This window comes from Bos grunniens, chromosome 21 (assembly GCF_055505025.1).
Source record: "Bos grunniens cultivar Pamir isolate PY7600 chromosome 21, Bosgru_T2T1.0, whole genome shotgun sequence".
Taxonomy (NCBI): Eukaryota; Metazoa; Chordata; class Mammalia; order Artiodactyla; family Bovidae; genus Bos; species Bos grunniens.
The window spans coordinates 5915894-5936891 of record NC_141185.1 but is presented as its reverse complement, the minus strand read 5'-3'; the positions used below and the strand labels follow the sequence as shown (position 1 = coordinate 5936891).

Genomic DNA, 20998 nt, shown 5'->3' with positions numbered 1-20998 from the left:
AGCACAGAGCAAGTGCAAACTAAGGGCTTGCTGTGGTATGTTCATTCAACCAATATCTCCTGAGCACCCTCTGTGTCAGACAGAGTTACATGGCTGCCCTTGGGGGTCCTTTTCCATCCCCCAGCACATGTGGAGCAGTTAGAACAGTAGGGCCCCTGCTGTTCACGGCTCTCATCTCCCAGACAAAGGCAAGACACACACCCTCTGGCCACCTTGGAGCCAGCTGGCTCCAGAGCCCAGCTCCGGTCACACCCCTAACCTGCCGAGGAACCTTGGATGGGTCATGCCCTCTGTGACATGGAGACAATAGGGGTGGCTGCCCGGGAGAGCTGAGAGAGGGGACAAGTGTGGCAGCTCCGGGTGGCATCACTCACTCTCATCCTTCTCCAAGGACCCTAACTGCCCCTCACTGTTGGGGGCGTGGGACCAGTCCCCAGGAGAGAGCTTGCAGGCACTCTGGGGTCCCAGGCTGGCAGAGAGGGGTCTTGCAGCCTGAGTGAGTGCCCAGGGGTGCAGCGGTCTCTCCGGCAACGTTCTGAGTCTGCCGGAGAGGCTGGGGGCAGGGGAGGGCAGTGCCCAGATTTATCCACCAATCCCGCAGGCTCCTGGCCCTGGAGCTCCTTATCTGCCCGGCCCAGCATGGGGCGGAGGTAGGGGGGTAGTGGTGGTGGCTGGGCCTGTTGGGGCGGGACGCCGCCTGGGGACTGGACGCAGCCGGGAGCCCCACCAGGTGGGCGACAGCCGCTGAGGTCCCCGAGCGTCCCTGCGGGCTGTGGCCGGCTGCCTGCCCACCTCCCACACCATGTCGGACGGCGAGGGCCCCTCAGCTGGTGAGTGGCAGCGCTATATTTACCCACCGCGGCTCCGGTTGCAGAGCCAAGGCCACTGGTCACCGAGGACGCGGCCCACCCCACCCCACAGCAGGCTGCAGGCAGCTGCGGGGCTGGACCCCCTTCCTCGAGCCCGATGCCTGGGGCGGGGGGGGGGTGGTGGCTGTGCGTATGGCGGGAGGTGCGTGACTCTCAAAGCCCGGTAGTGCTGCAGCCCCGGCTTCCCCGTGGGGCGAGAGCAGGAAGCTGTTTCTGCCGCGGACCCTCCCGACTGTCATCTGGGCTGCGGAGCTGACCCACCCGCGGCATAGGGGCCCTGGCTGCCGTTGCACCCTGGGTGGGCGCAGGGTGCGGGCTCCTGGAACCACGTGCAAATGAGTGTGTGTATAAACATTTACTTGGTGATGGGGGACAGGGGAGCGCACAGCTTCCATTAGACCTCCCAGAGGTCTGAGACCAGGAAGTTCTGAGCTTCTGATCTGCCTACACACGGCAGACCCCCTCCACCCAGGGGTGCCCAAACCCTCTAGGTTGGAAATGGCCAGGGACCCAGGCAGGTGGAGGGGTGGTCAGACACGGTGGGGCGAGAGCAGGAAGCTGTTTCTGCCCTCTGGCTTGCCCGAGGCGAGGGGCTACAGTGGGGGCTGGCTGCCCGTGTCCCTGGCTGGTGGCCCCTGGTTCCGTCCAGCTGAAGACGAGCTCTGAAGTGGACGTTACCCTGAACCTACCTGGGGTGGGGTTGGTGGGGTTGGGGGGGTGGCTGGAGATGGCTTAATTCAGGGAACATTTTGGGGACTCTGGGGTCAGGCTGCCCAAGTTCCGATTCCCATTCCTTCACTTCCAAGTTGGCTGACCTTGGGCAAGTGGCTGAATGGCCTGGAACCTCAGTGGCTCCAGGTGAGGAAGGAGGCGGTGAAAACGAACCCCAGGTGGTTGTGGAGATTGACAGCGAGGATGCATGCAAGTGTCTGCAGGTGTGCGGCAAGCGCTTAGCGGTGTCTTTGTGGGAACGGCAAGTGGGGGGTCCCAGGCTGGCGCTAGAAGCCCTCGGGTCTGGGCAGCCCCGCCGGGCCCCCTCCAGCCGCGCCTCGTTGCCTTAGCCATGACTGTGGCCCACGGATTCCTTACCCACCATGGAGAATCTGGGCACGTCAGACTATGATGGAGAGAGGGCCTCGGGTGAGCTGGGGGCAACAGCGTAAGACCCCACTCTGCACGGTATCTGCTGGACGGTTCCCTGCCTGGGCCTGGCCGAGTCAAGCATGGAACAGGGTGTGTGTGTGTTTGGGGAGGGGGATACCGACAAAGCTGGCCTGACCTCACCCTCTTCTGCTGGGCGCCAGTGGCGCTGACTGCCAGGAATTGTCCGCCGTGGTTGTAAAGGAGGCAGCATGGGGCGGGGGGTGGGGTACAGGGGGTGCAGACAGGCCCTTTTCTGGCTGGCTCTGCCCACACCTGACACCAACCCGGAATAGCTCTCTCCCTCCGCCGGGGACATGGCCCTGCTTTTAGCAGCTTGTAAAACCACCCTGCTGTGGGGATGGGTATTTCAGGAAGCCCAGGACAATATTAACCCATCAGGGCAATGGAATGGGTACTGAGCATGTGTGTGTGTGTGGCCTGGAGCCTGGGGGCAGACTGCCTTCCCTGTCAGGGTTGGGAGAAGGTCCGCTGGATTGGAGGCTGGCGGGCAGCATCCTTGCCCTGCCCACCCTGGCTGGGCCGGCGACTCCTGGCTTCCCGCCTTTAGGATGCTGTGTGACCGTCTTTGCTGTCTGATGTGCTGGGTTGTGATCACTCCAGGTTGGCAGGAGTAAAGACAGCTCCTGGGTGCAGGGATGCATGCTTGCTTATGGCGGAGGTAGGGGTCGGGGTGGGAATGGAATCTCTTGGGCTGTGTCATCTGCAATTCCAGTCTTTCTCGGATTCCTTCTGTGCAGCAGTGATTAGGCCAGGCAGGCTGATGTGAAATATTTCCACCTGTTCTCAGTAACTAGTCTCTGTGCCCGTGTGGACAGCAGGAAAAGTTCTCAGCTCTGCGCCTACAACCTGTGTGACCTTGGGCGGATTACTCAAGGGTGCGGAACCTTAGTTCCCTCATCTGTTAAATGGGGACAATAATAGGATATCAGCGCTTTAAGTTCCAGGGAGAATTAAGTGACCAAGAGCATGCAGCACACTGAGAATCATGCCAGGCTTATTGTCAGCTGCTGTTTTTATTATTCAACCAGTAAATGAGCTGTGACCCAAACAAGGAAGCAAAGGGACCAAGCTGTCTGCTGTGTCTTGTGTCCCAGCCGTTGTGGACACGCCGTCTGTTTAATCCCTGGAGATCGGTGGCATGGACTTCACTATATAACTAAGGAAACCAAAGCTCAGAGAGACAAACAGACTCGTCCAAAGTTACCCAGCTGGTCAGTGGTAGAGCTGGGCTTCAAACCCAGCTTCCTAGCCCCTGTCTGTGCAGATATCAGGTCGGATGCCTTTTCTAGGAAACCGCCCCCTGCTCCCCTGGGGGTGGGGAGGCTGGCCATCTTGCAGGACTTTTCGGCTCTCCTCTGAGCAATGGCCCTTCTCATCTGGGAGACTGCTAGCCCAACATTGCCTCCAGTGATTCGGAGCCTGTCAAAAAATCGTGGTACCCTGCTAGGGTTGTCAGGACGATTCCCCAGCCGAAGAGCACAGTGGCAGGTGGCCTGCTCCAGGATTTATGGCCCTGAGCCTGGGCAGGGGAGCCTGGAGGCTAAGCTTACCGGGAGTCAGCATCATATTTATAGCAGGAGCTCGCCTGCTCCGAGAACTGCGTCTGTCACCGGGTCCAGGGAAGGTGCTTCCCCTAAAGTCGCCTGGCTTCCAGACTTGGCTCTGCCCCTTGGCGACACGGAGTGCTGGATGGGTCACTTCCGCCCTGAGGCCCAGCTTCCTCATCCGTACAGTGGGTCCTTGCCACGTCCCTCACTGGAGACGGTGTGTGTAGGTGCCATCACGGGCCTGGGTAGAGGGGCTCCTCACATCCTGGGTCTGCTGCTTGGCTTTCCCTGCCTCTGACCTTGCGGTACCTCTGACCTCTCAGCTCTGGAGCTCCACAGGAAGAGAGTCCAGCCCCTGTGCCGTCCGATCCTCCCATGTTTGGGAAAGTTTCCAGCAAAGCAGCTTTATAATTCCAAGCACCCAAGAACAGGCCACTGGATTCGGAGCAGAGCACCCGAATGTAGGTCCATCAGAGCCCAGGGCTTGAATCCCTGCTCTGCCATTCCCTGGCTCTGTGGCTTTGGGCAAAGCAGTTAACGTCTCTGAGCCTCAGTGACAGGTGGACGTTTGTCCTGCCCTGGCGGGTGTGACAAGGACAGACACCCCTAACCCGAGGAAGCGCTCAGCCAGTAAAGTGACCTCCTTCCTCCTCCTGTAAAACCTTCCATCAATCCCACTGCCCACCCACCCCAGCCCCCATCCCTGGGGTCTGCATCACACTGTTTGCACAGTGGGAAGTGGTTTTTCTGGGGCAGGTGGTGGCTGATGTTGGGGTGGCCACCCCGTTTCTCACTCAGCTCCTGGCATCCCAGAGCCCGGAGACAACATGCCCGAGCTTCCTTCTCCCGGTCATCATGGCGGGCCCCCTGCCAGGGCGCAGGGAGCCCCCACCTCCCTCTGAGTAATGGGCTGCTTTCTGCTCTCCTCTGTGGTTACCGACCAGCCTCAGGGCCCAGGTCTGTGCTGAGCATCTCCACGAGGAGATAAAAGCAAAATGCTTTTACTATTCAGGCCCCGCTCTTGGAGAGGAAGGGTCTTCTCCCAGGAGAGGTGAGCTTGGCCCCAGGCCTCAACATCTCTCTACCTGGCTCCCCTCCTGTCAGTGAGGGCTGCCCCCGACCCCAGACAGGTCACTGGGCTCTGTTTTTACGGCCAACAGGGAGCCAGCAAGGTCTTGAACCGGGGAGGCGCCTCGATTGCTTCCGTGTAGGGGTGCAGGGTCAGGAGAGACTCCAGAGGCCAGGAGGCCCAGGAGGATGCTGGTGACGTAGGTCCTGAGCAGATGGGGTGAGGCCCACTGGGGGGAGAATGGAAGGATCTGAAAAGTGCTGGGGGGAGAAGGGGGGGGGAATGTTGAGGCTGGATGCTGCCTCTCCCGCTAGGTGGGTCAGGGGCCTGGAGGTGGGGTGGGGTGACCTGCCAAAGCTCCAGAGGTTGGTTTGCACATCCTGTTGGAGTCCCTAGAGGATGATTTCCAGGGTCAGGCAGACCTGCTCCCTGGACGCAGGCGGGTCATTCTCCTCTCTGACCGTCAGTCGGCTCATCTGTAAGTGGAGGTGACGCCATGACCTCGAGGGGTGATGTAGGGGTTAGATGAGATGTCACGGTCAAACTCCTGTAAACCGGGGCCAGGGGAGGCATGGGTAGCAGCCTCCTGACCCCAGGAATGAGTCTTTAACCCACGGCCCTTGGTAGTCCGGGTGCTGTGCTGGCGACGGCAGGAGGGGTTTAACCCGAGGAGCATCTGATCTGGCGACCCTCCTGACCCCAGGAATGAGTCTTAACCCACGGCCCTTGGTAGTCCGGGTGCTGTGCTGGCGACGGCAGGAGGGGTTTAACCCGAGGAGCATCTGATCTGGCGCAGGAGGCTGGGGTCAGGGGCAAATGAGGACCTTCCAGACGATGCCCCGTTACCACCCTCCTCGGTTCCCAGCATCACGGTTCACACCACACTCCCTGTCCACGCTTCCCACCCATGGATCCCCATGTCGTGGAGGGGCAAACTGAGCCCCAAGAGAAAGAAAGACTGGCTCAGGGTCACTGGCTAGGGAGTGATGAGCCAGGACTCGATTCCCCAACACAGGCCCCTTGGCACCTGTGTGCAGGCTTCACACCTTCTTTCCTGCTGCTCGGAGCAGGCCCGCCGTCCAGGCTGGTGGGGTCCTGCCTCCTCCAAGGACCCTTCCCCGGAATCTGCAGCCCCAGGGACCCTGCACCCCTGGAGTGCCCCACCCCACCCCACCATCTCTTCCTCTTGTTGAAACAGCTTGACCGGTGCCAACCTGGACGCCACTGTCCCGCTCATAGAACCTTGGGTGGTGGGAGATGTGTTGTGGGCTCATCGCTGTGTGACCTGAGACAAGCCTCCTTCCCTTTCTGGTCTCAGGGTTTGTTTTGGTCTGCCTTTATCCCCATAGAATCCTACAGGTGAGCACACAGCTCTCACGTGTGTCCTGTGTTGGGACATCAAGCAGGGCTCAGGAGCCCTGCCACCTCTGTGTCAGCCCTCACCCCTGCCCGAGAATCTCTGAAGAGCAAATGAATAAATCCACGTGGCTGCTGTCCCCATTCCAGCCTCTTGAAGCACCCCCGGGAGCTTTTACACTCATGACAAGAAATATAGCTTAGAAGCCGTTAGGAATTCCTCCTGGAAATAAAATATCCACTTCTGCTCTTTAAAAGTATTGGGTCCATTCTAAATGAGCATCCTTGAGATAGCAAGATACATTTTAAATAGTTTCAATTATATTTTTTAAATGACCCAAAGCTGTTGGTGTCTGCAACCATTTGTCTGTTTTTTGTTTTTTTTTTTTGAAACTATGCAGGGAAAATAAAGTACAGAAACTGGTAGCTGAGATGGGCCAAAGATATCTGTTATTATCCATACCTTCATGCATACTTAGTCGCTTCAGTCGTGTCTGACTCTGCGACTTAGCACACAGGAAGGTACAAATAATAACACATCTTTGGCCCATCTCAGTCACCAGTTTCTGTATCTACTGATTTCCAGTTTTGCATTGGTCAAGACAGCCGCTTTTGGTTTGTACTGACTCTATCACTCCGACAGGCTTGTATACTATGGAAAACACAAATCGCAGTGGCTTAAAGCAACACAGATGTATTCCTCACTCATGCAAAGTTTACTGCAGGTCTGGGTGACTCTCCAGGGCAGGTCACCTACGTGTTGGCTTGGCAGGTGTGATGCCTCCACAGGGACCCAGTTTTCCCATCATAAGGCAGATAAAGCAAGGGGCGGAGGCTTCACACTGGCAGTTAAACGCGCCCACCTAGAAGTGGTCAATATGATCTCTACTGGCATTTCATTGGCTAAAGCAAGTCCTATGACCACACCCAATGGCAAGAGGGCAGGTACAGAGCTCCCTTACAGAATGGATTAGTAATATCTGCACCCTATTAACTTTTTTTCCCAACTGACTTTAAAAACAGTTTCCCTCTCTCTTTTTAAATTTAGTTTTTAAAAACTGGCATATAATTGCTTTACACATTCAGGTGGCCTAGTAGTAAAAGAATCTAGCTGCCATGCAGGAGATGCGGGTTCGATCCCTGGGTCAGGAAGATCCCCTGGAGAAGGAAATGGCAACCCACTCTAGTATTCTTGCCAGGAGAATCCCATGGACAGAGGAGCCTGGTGGGCTACAGTCCAGGGGACCTCAAAAGAGTCAGACACGACTTAGAGACTGAGCAACAAGAATTGCTTTATAATATTGTGTCAGTTTCTGCTGTACAACAACACGAACCAGCGACATGCATACATAAATCCTCTCCCTCTTGAGCCTCCCTCCCACCACCCCCAAATGACTTTTTAAAAAATAGCCTATTTAATTATGAAATGCTCAGAGCATATCTTATGCACGATGGTCAATTAGCCTCTGAAACGTATGTGTTTCTGATGAGCAGATCTCAAAACCAGAGGCAAGATTTCTCAAAACACGTTCTCTCCCTCAGATCTGAACTTGCCTTTAAAAGTCCAAAAATAAATTTCTGAAAGATCTGGTCGCAGCATCAGCGAGGAAAAGCAGAAGCAAGAGAAATGTTTAGCTGCTTGTTGCCAAAAACTCTCTTGATTTATTATTCCCTCAGGCACAAAAGAGGGAGCTGGGATGGATATCCATGAGCCAGTTTAATCACTGAGACCATCGGATAAAAACATAGGATGTGATTTTAGAAGGAAATGGTTATGGAAATATATTGGAAAACAAAAATTGTGAGTCTGTACTTCATCCTTCTCGGTCAGACCCTGTTTCCTTGATTCTGCGACATCACCAAATAATTCAGCATCGTCGGTTTAGTTACAAGCTTCCTCACCAGACTTTAGTATGTCGTTGCTGTTTACTCACTAAATCGTGTCCTACTCTTTGCGACCCCATGGACTGTAGCCCGCCAGGCTCCTCTGTCCATGGGATTCTCCAGGCAAGAATACTGCAGTGGGTTGCCATTTGCTTCTCCAGGGGGTCTTCCTGACCTAGGGATTGATCTTGCATCTCCTGCATTGGCAGGTGGGTTCTTTACCACTGAGCCACCAGGGGAAGCCCTTTAATAGTATACAACTGCTGCTGCTAAGTTGCTTCAGTCGTGTCCGACTCTGTGCGACCCCATAGACGGCAGCCCACCAGGCTCCCCCGTCCCTGGGATTCTCCAGGCAAGAACACTGGAGTGGGTTGCCATTTCCTTCTCCAATGCATGAAAGTGAAAAGTGAAAGTGAAGTCACTCAGTCATGCCCAACTCTTAGCCACCCCATGGACTGCAGCCTACCAGGCTCCTCCGTCCATGGGATTTTCCAGGCAAGAGTGCTGGAGTGGGGTGCCATTGCCTTCTCCGAGTATACAACTAAGCAAGTTTAAATAAAAACATGCAGCCTAACAGAGGCCTGTGGCAAGGAACAACACATGCATGATGAGATCAGACCTGGTTTAAAAATAATGTTTGCAGAGACTGGAGTTGGTCCGAGCCCTTTTCCAGAAGTTGATGATGTCACCCAAATCCAAGACTTAAAACTAGAGTTTGAGTTTGTTGGACTCCGTGTTGGGGTGCGGATGCTCTTGCAGTTCTGGGCCCCATATTTCAATGTCTAAGCCAAGCTGTTTAGAGTACTCTCTACCAGGTTTAAACACATTTCTAGGAATCCTGTCGCATCTATTTCAGGTGGAAAAACATGTCAAAGCACTGGTGCGTTTGCTGAAAACACCCTTCCTGCCACTTCTCGCTGGAGGGGTGAGCTCGCAGTCTGAGTGGACCCCGATTCATGTGTCCCGCCAGGTGTTGTGGTGGGAGTGGAGAATTGGGTCTCCTCCCACAGACTTGCCTTCGACAACCCACTTCAGTTTCCTTCTCCACAGTGCTACTAGGCTCAAGTTATGAGAGCAGTAGAGGAGAATGTGTATAGTAGGCACTACATAAATGCTGCCTCCCCTTCTCCTAAGTCCTTTCACATACCTAATTCTGCATGATTCTCCTTATAACCCTATGTGGTAAACACTGTTGTTCCATTTTACAGATGAGCAAACTGAGGTTTAGAGACATTGAATGACTTGCCCCAGAGCACACAGTGGCGGAGACAGAGCCAGGATGCAAGTGTGCTGGCCCCATCCAGGGCTCCTCTTTCGCACTGAGCAGCCTTGCAGCCTGAAGGGGGCCTGGAGGCTTTCAGTCCTTTCCAAAGAAGGCCAGTAGATCAGGGAGCAGGCCTGGGAGAAGGGCTTTTATCAGGAGACAAGACAGCAGATGAGATTCCCTCTGAATTTCTTTGGAAGGCAAGGGTCTGCCGGGGAGAGCACTGGAGTTGAAGACTGAACACCTGGACCTGAGCTCGGTCCTGATACTAAAGTGCTCAGTGACCTCCAGCAAGTCCTTTGCTCTTGCTAGAGAGGTTTCCATGAGAATCTAGGCCCAGGAGTGTCCCATGAGATAGTCTTTCCTGTAGCAGAATCTTAGGCTGCTCAAGGGGCCTTGAATGGCTCAGCATCTCTCTGGAGCGGTTCCCGCTCCCTTGGTGACAGTGAGCCAAGCGCGGCCCTTGGCTCCGCCCCTGGACCAGGGTGGGCTCAGCCACATCCTCCATGGCCAGGGCTACACTGCATCCCCAAACTGCTGCTGGTGGGTGCTCTGGGCACCTTCATGCCCAAGAAGTGTGGCTGAGGCTGGAACAGGGCCTGGACTGTGGCCACACCCCTTGGCCATCCCAGCCTTCCCAGTTCCTCCCAGAGAGAAGCACTAAAGACCACGGGCCCTGGTTTACTGAGCATCGGCTGTGTGTCCTGCTCTGGGTGGCTCCCTCCCACTTGCACTTGCTACCCCATCACAGCTCTGCGAGGGACACTGAGCCCCTCTCACAGGCCTGGACACCGCTGGGTAAGGGACTGCCACTGAGTTCCAACCCGGAAGTTGGAAGCCTGCCTAGCTGGTGCACCTTCCTGACGTCTGGGAGCGCTGTCCAGTGGCCAGGAGGAAATCCAGCACTCAGCGCTGTGGGAGGCAGACACAGGGCTTTTGCAGCACGCCCATCCCGCAGCCCCCATGCATTCCTTCCCTTTTCTTTCCATCTGGAAACTTGTTGAGAGAGGAGGAGCCTCAGCCGTGACTCCAACCCAGGAGGCAAAGTGCTATAAATAGGTTCCACCAGGACTTGTAGCTGAGCCATCAAGAGACTGTTCCAGTCCTGGGTGCCTGGGAGGAGCCCCACTCACCTTTGATCAACATCCACCAGGGCACACCCAGGGGAGGAGTGGACACAGCCAGATTTCTCCGTCTTGTGTGGTCTGGGGCGGCCTTCGCCCAGAAGAGCAGGAGACCATGTCATTGCTCAGAGTACGCGGGGGTCCAGGCACCCAAGCCTGCCCTGAGACTGTGGGATCGGCTGGGGGGTGAGTCCCCCAGGGAAGTTGAGCTCAGGCCCCTCTGAGTCTCACAGGGTGGCCGGAGGGTAGAACCAGTGACTTTCAGAGCTGCAAGCTCTGTGGAGAGTCCTGGGCCATCACTTTAAAAATTTTTTGCTAACAGCCTTATTGAGATGTAATTTACATACCATACAACTCACCCATTTGACCTGAATTTTATAACCATCTCCACAATCAATTTTAGAACATTTTTATCACCTCCTGATGACAAAGAAACCCCTGGGCTTCCCTGATGGGTCAGGGATAAAGAACCCACCTGCCAATGCAGGAGATGCGGGTTCGACCCCTCCAGGGGTCAGGAAGATCCCCTGGAGAAGGAAATGGTAACCCACTCCAGTATTCTTGCCTGAGAAACCCCATGGACAGAGGAGCCTGGTGGGCTATGGTCCATGGGATAGAAAAGAGTCAGACACGACTTAACTACTAAATAATAATCCAAGAAATCTCTAAGGCATTAGCAGTCAACCCCCAGCCCCTGGCAACCACTACTCTACTTTCCGGTTCTATCGATTTGCCGATTCTGGACATTTCACGTAAGGGGGATCGTACGATACATGTCCTTCTGTGATCAGCTGCTCTCTCAGCGTCACGCTTTTGGGCTCGTTCATGTTTGGCTGTGTGTCGGTGCTCTACTCCCTTTTGTGGACAAATAGTGTCCCACTGTGCAGTTCTAAACCTCGCTTTATTCGTCCATTCTTAAGTGGATGAGCATTTAGCTTGCCTCTCCTTTTTGGCTATTATAGATAATGCTGCTGTGAATGGTCGTGCACGAGTTTCTACGTGGACACGGGTCTTTATCTCTCCTGGGTTGTTACACAGCTGGAAGTGGAATTCCCAGAACCGCATTTGACTTTTTGAAAAAAAAAAGACCAGAGTATTTTCCAAAGAGGCTGCCCCAGCGGGTGCATCAGTGGTGCAGCATTTGACTGCAAAGTGGTTGCACTGTGTACATGCCCACCAGCAGCGTATGAGGGTCCTGATAGCCCCACATCCTTCTGGAACTTGTTATGATCTTTTCAAAGAGATTTCATCACTCCTGCTTCTTTTATTATTTTTCTAACGTTTCTTTTTATTTATCGTTGGCCGTGCTGGGTCTTCGCTGCTGAGCAGGCTCTCACTGTGCTGAGCAGCGGCTACTCTGTAGTCGCATGGGCTTCTCGTTGCAGAGCACAGGCTCCAGGGTACGCGGGCTTCAGTTGCTACAGCTCCTGGGCTGTCCAGCACAGACCCGGTAGTTGTGGCGCATGGGCTTAGTTGCCCTGAGGTGTGTGGGATCTTCCTGGATCAGACCCACGTCTCCTGCCCTGGCAGGTGGATTCTTTACCACTGAGCCGCCAGGGAAGCCCTGTTGTGATCTTTCTGATTCCAGCCGTCCCAGTGGGTGTGAAATGGTGCCTCACTATAGGTATTTTTAAAAAATATTTTATTTTATGTATTTATATTTGTCTGTGTCAGGTTTCACTTGCAGCACACAGGCTTAGTTGTCCTGTGGCAGGTAGGAGCTTAGTTCCCCGACCAGGGTTTGAACCTGCTTCCCCTGCCTTGTAAGGCAGATTCTTAACCACAAGACCACCAGGGAAGTCCCTCATGGTGGTTTTGGTTTCTTTTCCCTAGTGACTAATGGCGCTGAGCATCTTTTCCCATGCTTCTTGGCCATCACCTCTCGGCTCTCAGACATTATGCCTCAGTTTCCTCATCTGTAAAACGGGCATAATGACAGAAGGACCTGCCTCCCAGGCTGTGGTGAGGATTCAGTGAGATAATTCCAGGGTCCTGGTGCAGAGAAGCTGCCGGCAAACATTGCTTGAAGCTGCAGACTGAGCTCCGAGCCCTACCTCTGAGGGCTGGTGTGGAGGAGGGATCGGGAGAAAGGTGGAAATCCAGAAGTTTCTGCAAGCTCCAAACGAAAGGGACAAGCATTAACAGAGAAGGTGCTGACTGGCCCTGCCCCAGCCCTGGATGATTTCCTGACCAGCTTTGAACCTCTGCTCAGCTGGGCAGCCCAAGCAACCCGGCCGCACCTCTGCAGCCTGGTGAAATGCAGACGAGGCAGGTGTCCAGACCACACGCACAGGGAGGACAAGCTGGGCCGTCATCTGGGTTTCTGGGGGGGGGGGCACCTGTGGTTTTTCTTATCGTGAGTTATTTGGCCTCTTCCCCTTGGCTGCTCACTGGGGCTGTGACGTTGCCCTTCCTGGACTTGCACGCTTGCGTCTGTCAATAGAGAACCCTGGAGCTGGGCCAGGAGCGTCCTCCCACGAGGTTGGGCGGGAGCCTGGGGCCTGGCGGAGGTGCCGATGGTCAGGCCGATTGTGTAGCGGAAACCTGAGCCAGGAGCTGGGCGGGAGGTGAGGGAAGGCAGTCAGATCGTCATGGGTGGAAAACAAATGCACCTCCGGACAGCAAGCTCATTAGGCCGCCCCGGAGGGAACAATCAAATTCTCTACTGGAGCCCACCCTGGAATGTTCAATTGAGTCGACAGTCTGGGCAGGGCGGGTCATATCCCAGGGGGGACCCCAGGCCCCGGGGCTGGGGTGGATGCTGCAGCTGGCAGGGGTCCCAGGTGTTTCCTGGTCCTTCTACTGGGTCCACAGTCACGTGGGGCACAGGTGGGAGGCAGGGACAGGGAATCAGGCTGGCCCTGGCACGTGAGCTCTGCCACCTGGTGCTGTGCGGTCTTTAAAAGTCATATAATCTCCCCGGACCTTTGTCTCCTCATGTGCAAAACAAGGCTGATGATACATTATGGCAGGGGTCCCCGACCTCTGGGATCTAACGCCTGATGATCTGAGGTGGAGCTGATGTAATAATAATGGAAATAAAATGTGCAATGAATGCAATGTGCTTAAATCATCCCCAAACCACCCCCACCCCGCTTGGTGGTTGTTCAGTCACTAGGTCGTGTCCAACTCTTTGCAACCCCGTGGACTGCAGCACACCAGGCTTCCCTGTCCTTCACCATCCCCCGGAGTTTGCTCAAACTCATGTCCATTGAGTCAGTGGTGCCATCCCACCATCTCATCCTCTGTCTCCCCCTTCTCCTCCCACCTTCAATCTTTCCCTGCATCAAGGTCTTTTCCAATGAGTCGGCTCTTTGCATCAGGTGGCCAAAGTATTGGAGCTTCAGCTTCAGTATCAGTCCTTCCAATGACTATTCAGGGTTGATTACCTTTAGAGTTGACTAGTTTGATCTCCTTGGTTTGTGGAAAAATTGTCTTCCACGAATCTGAGCCCTGGTGCCAAAAAGGTTGGGGATCACTGCCTTATAGGGTGGCTGCTAAGTGTGAATGCAGCAGTACATGTGGTCAAGGGCAGAGTGGGGGATTCTATCAGACAGAAGCAGAGCTTCTAGCCCGTGCACATGGCTTATTGCGAGAGGCTCTTAGGCGAAGGCAGTAAGGAGGGAGAGAAACGGGGTAGGGTTACTATTTTATTAATAGTTTAGTAACTATTATAACTATTATTATTAGCTATTAATTATAATAGTTATTTAATAACTATTATTTTATTAATAGTTTAATAAAATAAGCAGTAGTAATTCATACACACTGTCAACTCCACGGGCAGACTTTGGAGAGAAACACATCTGGCTTTCTTTTATTCGTTGTCTGCCACTCCAGTGCAGGCTGTGACCACGCCTCTGCTGTGCCTGATCAGTAAATGTTTGTTGAATGACTGACTGATCAAATGTTGCTGCCACCTCTCCTTCTGTGTCAGGTCACCCAGGACCTTCCACGTAGCCTGGTCCTGTGAAAGCTCTGGGGTACATGCTGCACCATGAAGTCTGAGACAAGAGGGCCTGGCTTTTGCACCCCAGCCCCAGGGAGTCAGGTTGAAACCAGGTAACTCAGGCTGGGACGTGAACCCACCCAGCCTGGACTCGTGGCCCCATCATTTCCATCTCTGCCTCTGCAGCCACGTTGCCTGCTCTGTGCATCAAAGCGCTGCCTGCTTCCCTCTTATAAGTATGCCTGTGGTGGCGTTAGGGCCCCCCTGTGATCTGGGATAACCTCCCCGTCTTGAGATCCTTCATTTAATCACAGCTGCAAAGACCCTTTTTCCATATGTGTGTGTGTGTGTGTGTGTGTGTGTTAGTTGCTCACACACACAAGAGTCATTGTGTCTGACTCTTTGTGACCCCATGGACTGTAGCTTGCCAGGCTCCTCCATCTATGGGATTTCCCAGGCAAGGATACTGGAGTGGATTGCCATTCCCTTCTCCAGGGGGTCTTCCCGACCCAGGGATCAAACCTGGGTCTCCTGCATTGCAGGGAGATGCTTTCCCATCTGAGCCACCAGGGAAGCCCTTTTCATATATAGTATTCAAAGGGTCCAGGGATTGGGGCCTGATATCTTTGAGGTCCACTTCGTCTTCAGCCCACTACAAGCACCAGTATAGGATTCCTCAGAGAAACTTGTAGCCTCCTGGAGCTCTGGCTGGGGAGCCAGGGAAATGGCCCGAGGGTCTTAGATGACCCCAGGTGGCTTTATCCCAAGGGAGAGCTAGCCGGCATCCTCCTTGCCTGAAGCCTCCGGCCTTTTTCCCTCCCTCCTGCTCCTCTGCTCCCCGCCCTCCCCTCTCATTGTGCTTCAGGTTTTTCTCTTTGATGGAAAGGGAAGTTTCGGGACTCCTGTGAAAGCTCCAAGTCTTTTCTCTCCGGACGGACTCAGTCTGGGCTGAGCATTCCAGCAAGCTCTGGCCTCAGTGCAGGCCGTGAGGCCTGAAACCACAGCCACTGGAAGTCCCATAGCAGCTGGGGGAGCGGGCAGGGGAGGAGACCCCCTGCTGAGCCACTGGTGATTGGTTCAGAGAACATGCTGGACAGGAGTTAGTTCCCATGCCTTCCATCTTCTGGGCCTCAGTTTCCCTGCCTGTGAAATGAACCAATCTGGAGCCAGTATCTGTAAAGAGCTTCCAGTGAAACACCAGGCTCTATGAAGAAGAATTTTAAAAGAAAAGAAAAAGAAATTATGTAAGCCATTGTTTACTTAGCTGCCAGTCGTGTCCTGGGCACCAGTGGTCAGTCAGGCCACTGTTGGGTCCTGGGACACAGAGGGCTGTCTGTCATAGCTGGGCAGGGAGACAACTGAGAAGGACTATGAGAGCCCAGAGAGCCACCTGCTGTGACTCCAAGTTGTGAGGGATAGTCAGGGAAGACTTCCTGGAGGAGGTGATCCTGAGCTGAGTCTTAAGGGACAAGTGGGAGGTGGTAAGAGAGAGAAGGGTCCTCCAGATCAGAGGGCTAGTGGGGGGTCAAGAAAGCATTACCATCCAGGCTTGGGGATGAGGCCCTAGGATGCTGGAGATAGCCTCACATGTGGGTCTTCCTATTACAAAGTGAGTCCTTGAATCAAGGCCTGCTGTATGGAAGGTCCTGGGTGACCCGGCACAGAAGCAGAGGCGGCAGCAGCATTTGGTCAAGCAGTCATTCGACAAACATTGGTTGATCAGCTGTAAAGCATGTGTGGTCCCTGCCCTCCCAGGACTGACACTGCTGTGTACAGACAACGAACAAAATAGACAGCCGAAGGATGTACAGTGGTGACCAGGGTGATAAAGCTGGAGGGCAGTGACTCAGGCCAGAGAGAGAGCACTCTCTCACTGCAGAGAGTGAGGTCAGGAAGGTCTTTCTAAGAAGGTGACAACTGAGAAGAACCTGGGGGCCTTGAAGGGTGAACCTAGAAATATCCGAAGGAAGGGAGTTCCCGGCAGAAGAAACCGCAGGGGCAAAGGCCCCGGGGTGGGGATGCCTGATCTTTACAAAGAACACCAGCGCCGGCGCTTTGTGCAGAGTGAAAAGGGCATGGGGGGAGATGAGCCCGGGGGGCGGGACAGGAAGGTGGTGGAGGACCTTTTTGCAGTCCAAGGGGGGTCCTTGGCTTCGACCCTCAGTGAGATGGGAGCCGTGGAAGGGTTGAGAGCAGAGGAGTGGCGGGACCTCACTCGGGTTTTACAAGCAAGCGGCAGCAGGTGGAGATGTTAATTTCCAGTGATTCCGAGCATCAGAAGATGAGAGGTGTCAAAGCCAAGGCCTTCTGCCAGCCTAGGCTGGAGTCGTTAATCACCGTGTCCCAGATGGAGCCGCTCCTGAGGCACTCCTGATGGAGCCAGTAAGTGGCTGAGGTTTAAAATGCCATCGGCTGGCTCTTAGCTCAAACGCTCTGGGAGCTCCGAGCCCTCTGCCTGGAGACAGCACAGGCAGCAAGCCCTGGGAGACGCATTTCTGCTTCTGTGCCCAGAAAGACACTCCGAGTTCCAAGTCCTTGTCCCTGGACTCCCCAGCGACACGCACACGATGCGTTCATCTGCAGGCACTCCCTCGTGACTCCTGTGACCAACACCGGGGCTACCGGATAGAACTCACGTGTCCCCTTCAATGTGAATTTTAGATCAACAGCGGGTAATTCTTTAAGCCCACCTAGGGGCTACCCGGGTGGCTCAGATGGTAAAGAAGCTTCCTGCAGTGCCGGAGACCCGGGTTTGATCCCTGGGTTGGGAAGATCCCCTCCTGGAGAAGGGAATGGCAGCCCACTCCAGTATTCTCGCCTGGAGAATTCCATGGACAGAGGAGCCTGGTGGGCTACAGTCCATAGGGTAGTAAAGAGTCAGACACGACTGACTGACTAACACACACACACACAGAACCCCAGTAGGGCTCCTTATCAACAACCAGAGTACCCCCCAGGAATATCTCCTTTGATGACCACCCTGCACCTCCCAGGCTCACAGGACTGAGGACCCAGCTGGTCTAGGTGTACCCCCAGCACATCCCTGAGCCCTGTGCTTGGAGCCTGAGAGGCTGAGGGTGAGGGTCTCAAAGGTCAGGCTTGCAACAGCAGAGAGGGTCCTGGTCCTGCCGGTCCAGGCTGGGAGGGGGGCATTGTCCCAGGGGAGCAGTGCCTGCTTCAGGGTCTAACGATTCCTTGCTGCCTCTCTGGGCCTCTAGAGCCCAAACCCTTTTGGCTGATGAACCACAGTTTGTCAAGGGCAGTTATCCCCCCTTGGGCCCCCTTTAAGAAAGTGGTTTATGACTCTGTGAAAATGGGGCTGGTGGGAGGCGATGCACAGGAGGGCTGACTCCAGGAAGAATCAGCTGCTACCTTTTAAAATTTGTATTAAAAATGCACACTTTTTTATTTTTTAAAAGTGTGATAACACATTTACAGGAGACTTCCAAAATACAAAACAAAGTTACATATAGCCCTACTATATACTACAGATCTTTTTTTAAATAGATAAATTAAGATTTTAGTTGGAGTTTCAATATCAAACACTCAAAAATTAGTAGAATGAATATACAGAAAAGTAGAAGGATATAGAGGAACTGAAAAGCACCATGAACCAATTCAACATAATGAAGATTTATATAATCTTCACACAACAGTAGGACACAAATTGTATTCAAGTTCCCATAGACTGTAAAGCCAGGAGACACAGGGACATATCCAGGGACATAAAACAAGGTGCAAAAAATTTCATGGTCTAAAAGTATGGAAGTCATACAGAGTCTGTTCTCGCATCTCTGCCGAATTATGTTAGAAATGAATATCAAAAGATATTTGAAAATAACCCACATGTTTTCAAGAGCAATGTGACATTTACCAAGAGAGATCGTTGACTAAAAAATGCACATTTTGAAACAGCAGTTTTTTTAAAGTAGTGAAGCTTGAATTAGGAAATAAACCCATACAGTTCAGTATGAAAATGGAAGAAATACTCCAGGAAGCTGAAGGGCAGCATCGTGGAGAAGAGCAAGGCCTGGGTGGGAGGCGGCCCCGCTGTGACTCCCTGCCCGGTGCCGGCCCTGGCCGAGCCTCAGCTTCCCCATCTGTAACTCGGGGCTCATCTTGGGATGACCGTGAAGAGGAGGCCAGGAAGGCGGCACAGTGAGCCCCGCCTGTGCTGGGGGTGGGGGGGTCCTGCCTGGTGAGTCCTTGTCCCCCATGCTATCGCCCCACCCCTCCCTGCCCTTTCCAAGGGGCCACCTGTTGTCTCAGCCCAGGGGGCTAGGGCCCCATCAGCAAGTGAACCCCTTCGGGGAGAATTCCCCGTTGGAGTTGAGTCTGAGCCTTTTGGCCAGGCACACACTGACCCTCGCTGGTGGCCTGACACTGCCGGCCCCCCGGGGCTCCCTGCCCAGGACTGCCAACACCCCACCCCCTTGCATCCCAAGTGCCGCCAAGCAGATGGAACTCGCCACACATGCCACGCCCTTTCTCTCCTCCCGGTCCTGACCCGGGCTGGTCCCTCTTCCTGGAATGCCTTATCATTCCCAGGCGCGCCCTTCTTCCCTCCCACCCGCTCCTTCTCCGGCAGGAGGGGCCTCCTCTGGGTGCCTCCATCGCTCCATGCTTCTCATCTTGAGGGCAGCGGTTATGTGCAAGTCCTCTTTATGCCCAGCACCTGGCACAGCTCAACAAACTGTCTTTTCTTTTTTTCTAACTGAAGGATGTTGCCTTACAGAATTTTGTTGTTTTCTGCCAACAAACTGTCCTGTTATTTCTCTGATGCTGCTGATGCTCCTTGTTCCTCCAGCAGCCCTTCCTTATGAAGCATTTAGGGGCGACAGCTGTCTGCGAGGCCTTTACCTCTATTATCTTTTCTCTGCAACGCTGTGGTTGTTGTGTAGTCGCTAAGTCGTGTCCGACTCTCGCGACCCCAGGGAAGGTAGCCCGCCAGGTTCCTCTGTCCTTGGGATTCTCCAGGCAAGAATACTGGAGTAGGTAGCCATTTCCTTTTCCAGGGGATCTTCCTGACCCAGGGATTGAACCCATGAGACTCCTGCATTGGCAGATGGGTTCTTAACCACTGAGCTATTAAGCCAGCCTTACAACCCTGCTAGCTAGGTGTTATTCTCACTTCCATTTTATGGACAAGAAAACTGAGGCTCAGAGGATGTGGATCATCACACTGCTAGTCCAGGGAGGCATGAGGGTTCAACTTCAGGGTTGCTGGGATGCATAGCCGGAGAGCTTTCCAACCAATGCCCCCCTCATTTGAGACCTTCCTCAGTCCTGGGGGCTCATGGATAAATCCCTTCCCCTCTCTGGTCCTCAGTTTTCTGATGTGTAAAACAGGTGGAGCTACAGTGGGTGATAGTAAAGACTCTCACCACTTGGGTTGGGAAACACAAGACATTGCCATGTTCTGTTCACATCCAGGTGTCCCTGGAGTGCCTGTTGATCTTCTGAAGATAATAATTTGTCCCAATACGAAGCCACTTCTTGTGACATCACCTTGATTTGGCATGGGTAGCAGTGTCATCAGTTTGATGGGTTCTGTCGGAGCTGGGAGGGACCCATCTCCTAGCCTGGAAGGCCACCTCTCCACTCCTGCTCCCCCGCTGGTGATACTCATGACACTTAGAGACCGCAGGCGTCCATTGAGCCAGGAGCTCCAACAGACCCCTGGCCGGGGCTCTGATTCACTCCCAGGCCAGCTGCAGGCTGACCCTCAGGGGCTCCCATTGGTGGCCTGGAATTTTTATTCTCTTGCCAATTTCTGCTTGATGCAAGTATCAAGTTAGACCCAGAAGTGTGGGTGGACAAGGCTCACTCATACATGAGTTCATTTCTTCCAAGTCTTGTTTGGAGGACAAAATGAGTCAGCCTGGCACCCAGCATAGGGCAGGGAGCCCCAGCAAAGCCATCCACCAGCTGTGTGGTCTGAGCAAGACTCGGGTTCTTCACCTCTAATACGGGACTCGAAGCACCGACCTTGAAAAGAGCTGCATGGGCTTCACGGGCTTCGCGTGAAGCCAGGTTCCTGGCAGCCAAGGCAGCCCCGCTTGAGCCCCCATGGTGGGCAGGCACCCTCCCCTTGTGCCGATGCAGGGTTACAGGAGAGAACAGGTGGCCCCCAGGAAAAGCCGTAACTCTAGCCCTGTAATCCTGCTGACGGCTGGTCTGCCTTTCAGGAGAGGGAGGTCCTGCCTCCTGCGCTCAGCCAGGAACAGCAGGCTGTCGTGTTCTTCGGGGAAATGGAGACGGAGCGCAGAGGAGGAAGAGTCAGGTGTCCACGCCTTATCTTTCCTGGCAAAGCGGGGACCTCTGGGCCAGGTCCCTGCTGGCAAACAGAGCGAGGTGTGAATAATAGAAGAGCTGGCCTGGGCTCCCCACCACCTGGGCTGTGTCAGGGAGCCGAGGGAGGACCCATGGGAGCTACGCAGCTTCGGGTGGTGTGGGAGCCCCAGAGGCCCAGGGGAGCTCGGGGCTGGGCTGACGCTGCTTGGAGAAGCCAGGGGTCACTGCAAAGGCCCGGGTTTTCAATCTCGGGTCTCATAAGCTGTGTGTCCTCAGGCAAGACGCCTAACCTCTCTGAGCCATCATTGCCTCGTCTGTGATATCCCTGCCTACCTCTATGATCATCTCAGAGGCTCCAGAAGCAAGCCTGCTGAGTGCCTGGCACACCGTAGGTGTTTGGCAGTGGCGACTATGGAAGAAAGCATTTAATGGGGCGGGGGCAACGGAAAATGTTCCGTCACGGCTTCAGGCTGGGGGT

General features: G+C 54.3%; 1 protein-coding gene across 5 annotated transcripts in view; it reads left to right on the top strand.

Moving 5' to 3' along the window:
• Positions 1–20998, top strand: part of EML1 (EMAP like 1) — a 204356-nt gene that overhangs the window by 2486 nt on the left and 180872 nt on the right. For 4 of the 5 annotated variants that reach the window (XM_086362992.1, XM_086362991.1, XM_086362988.1 and 1 more), the window contains exon 1: positions 680–830. The exons of the other annotated variant lie outside the window; for it this stretch is intronic. In XM_086362992.1, the coding sequence (XP_086219118.1) occupies positions 803–830 (28 nt within the window). In that variant the 5' untranslated portion in view covers positions 680–802. Of the gene's footprint in view, positions 1–679; positions 831–20998 lie in introns of those variants that run through there. 5 annotated transcript variants of the gene reach the window in all.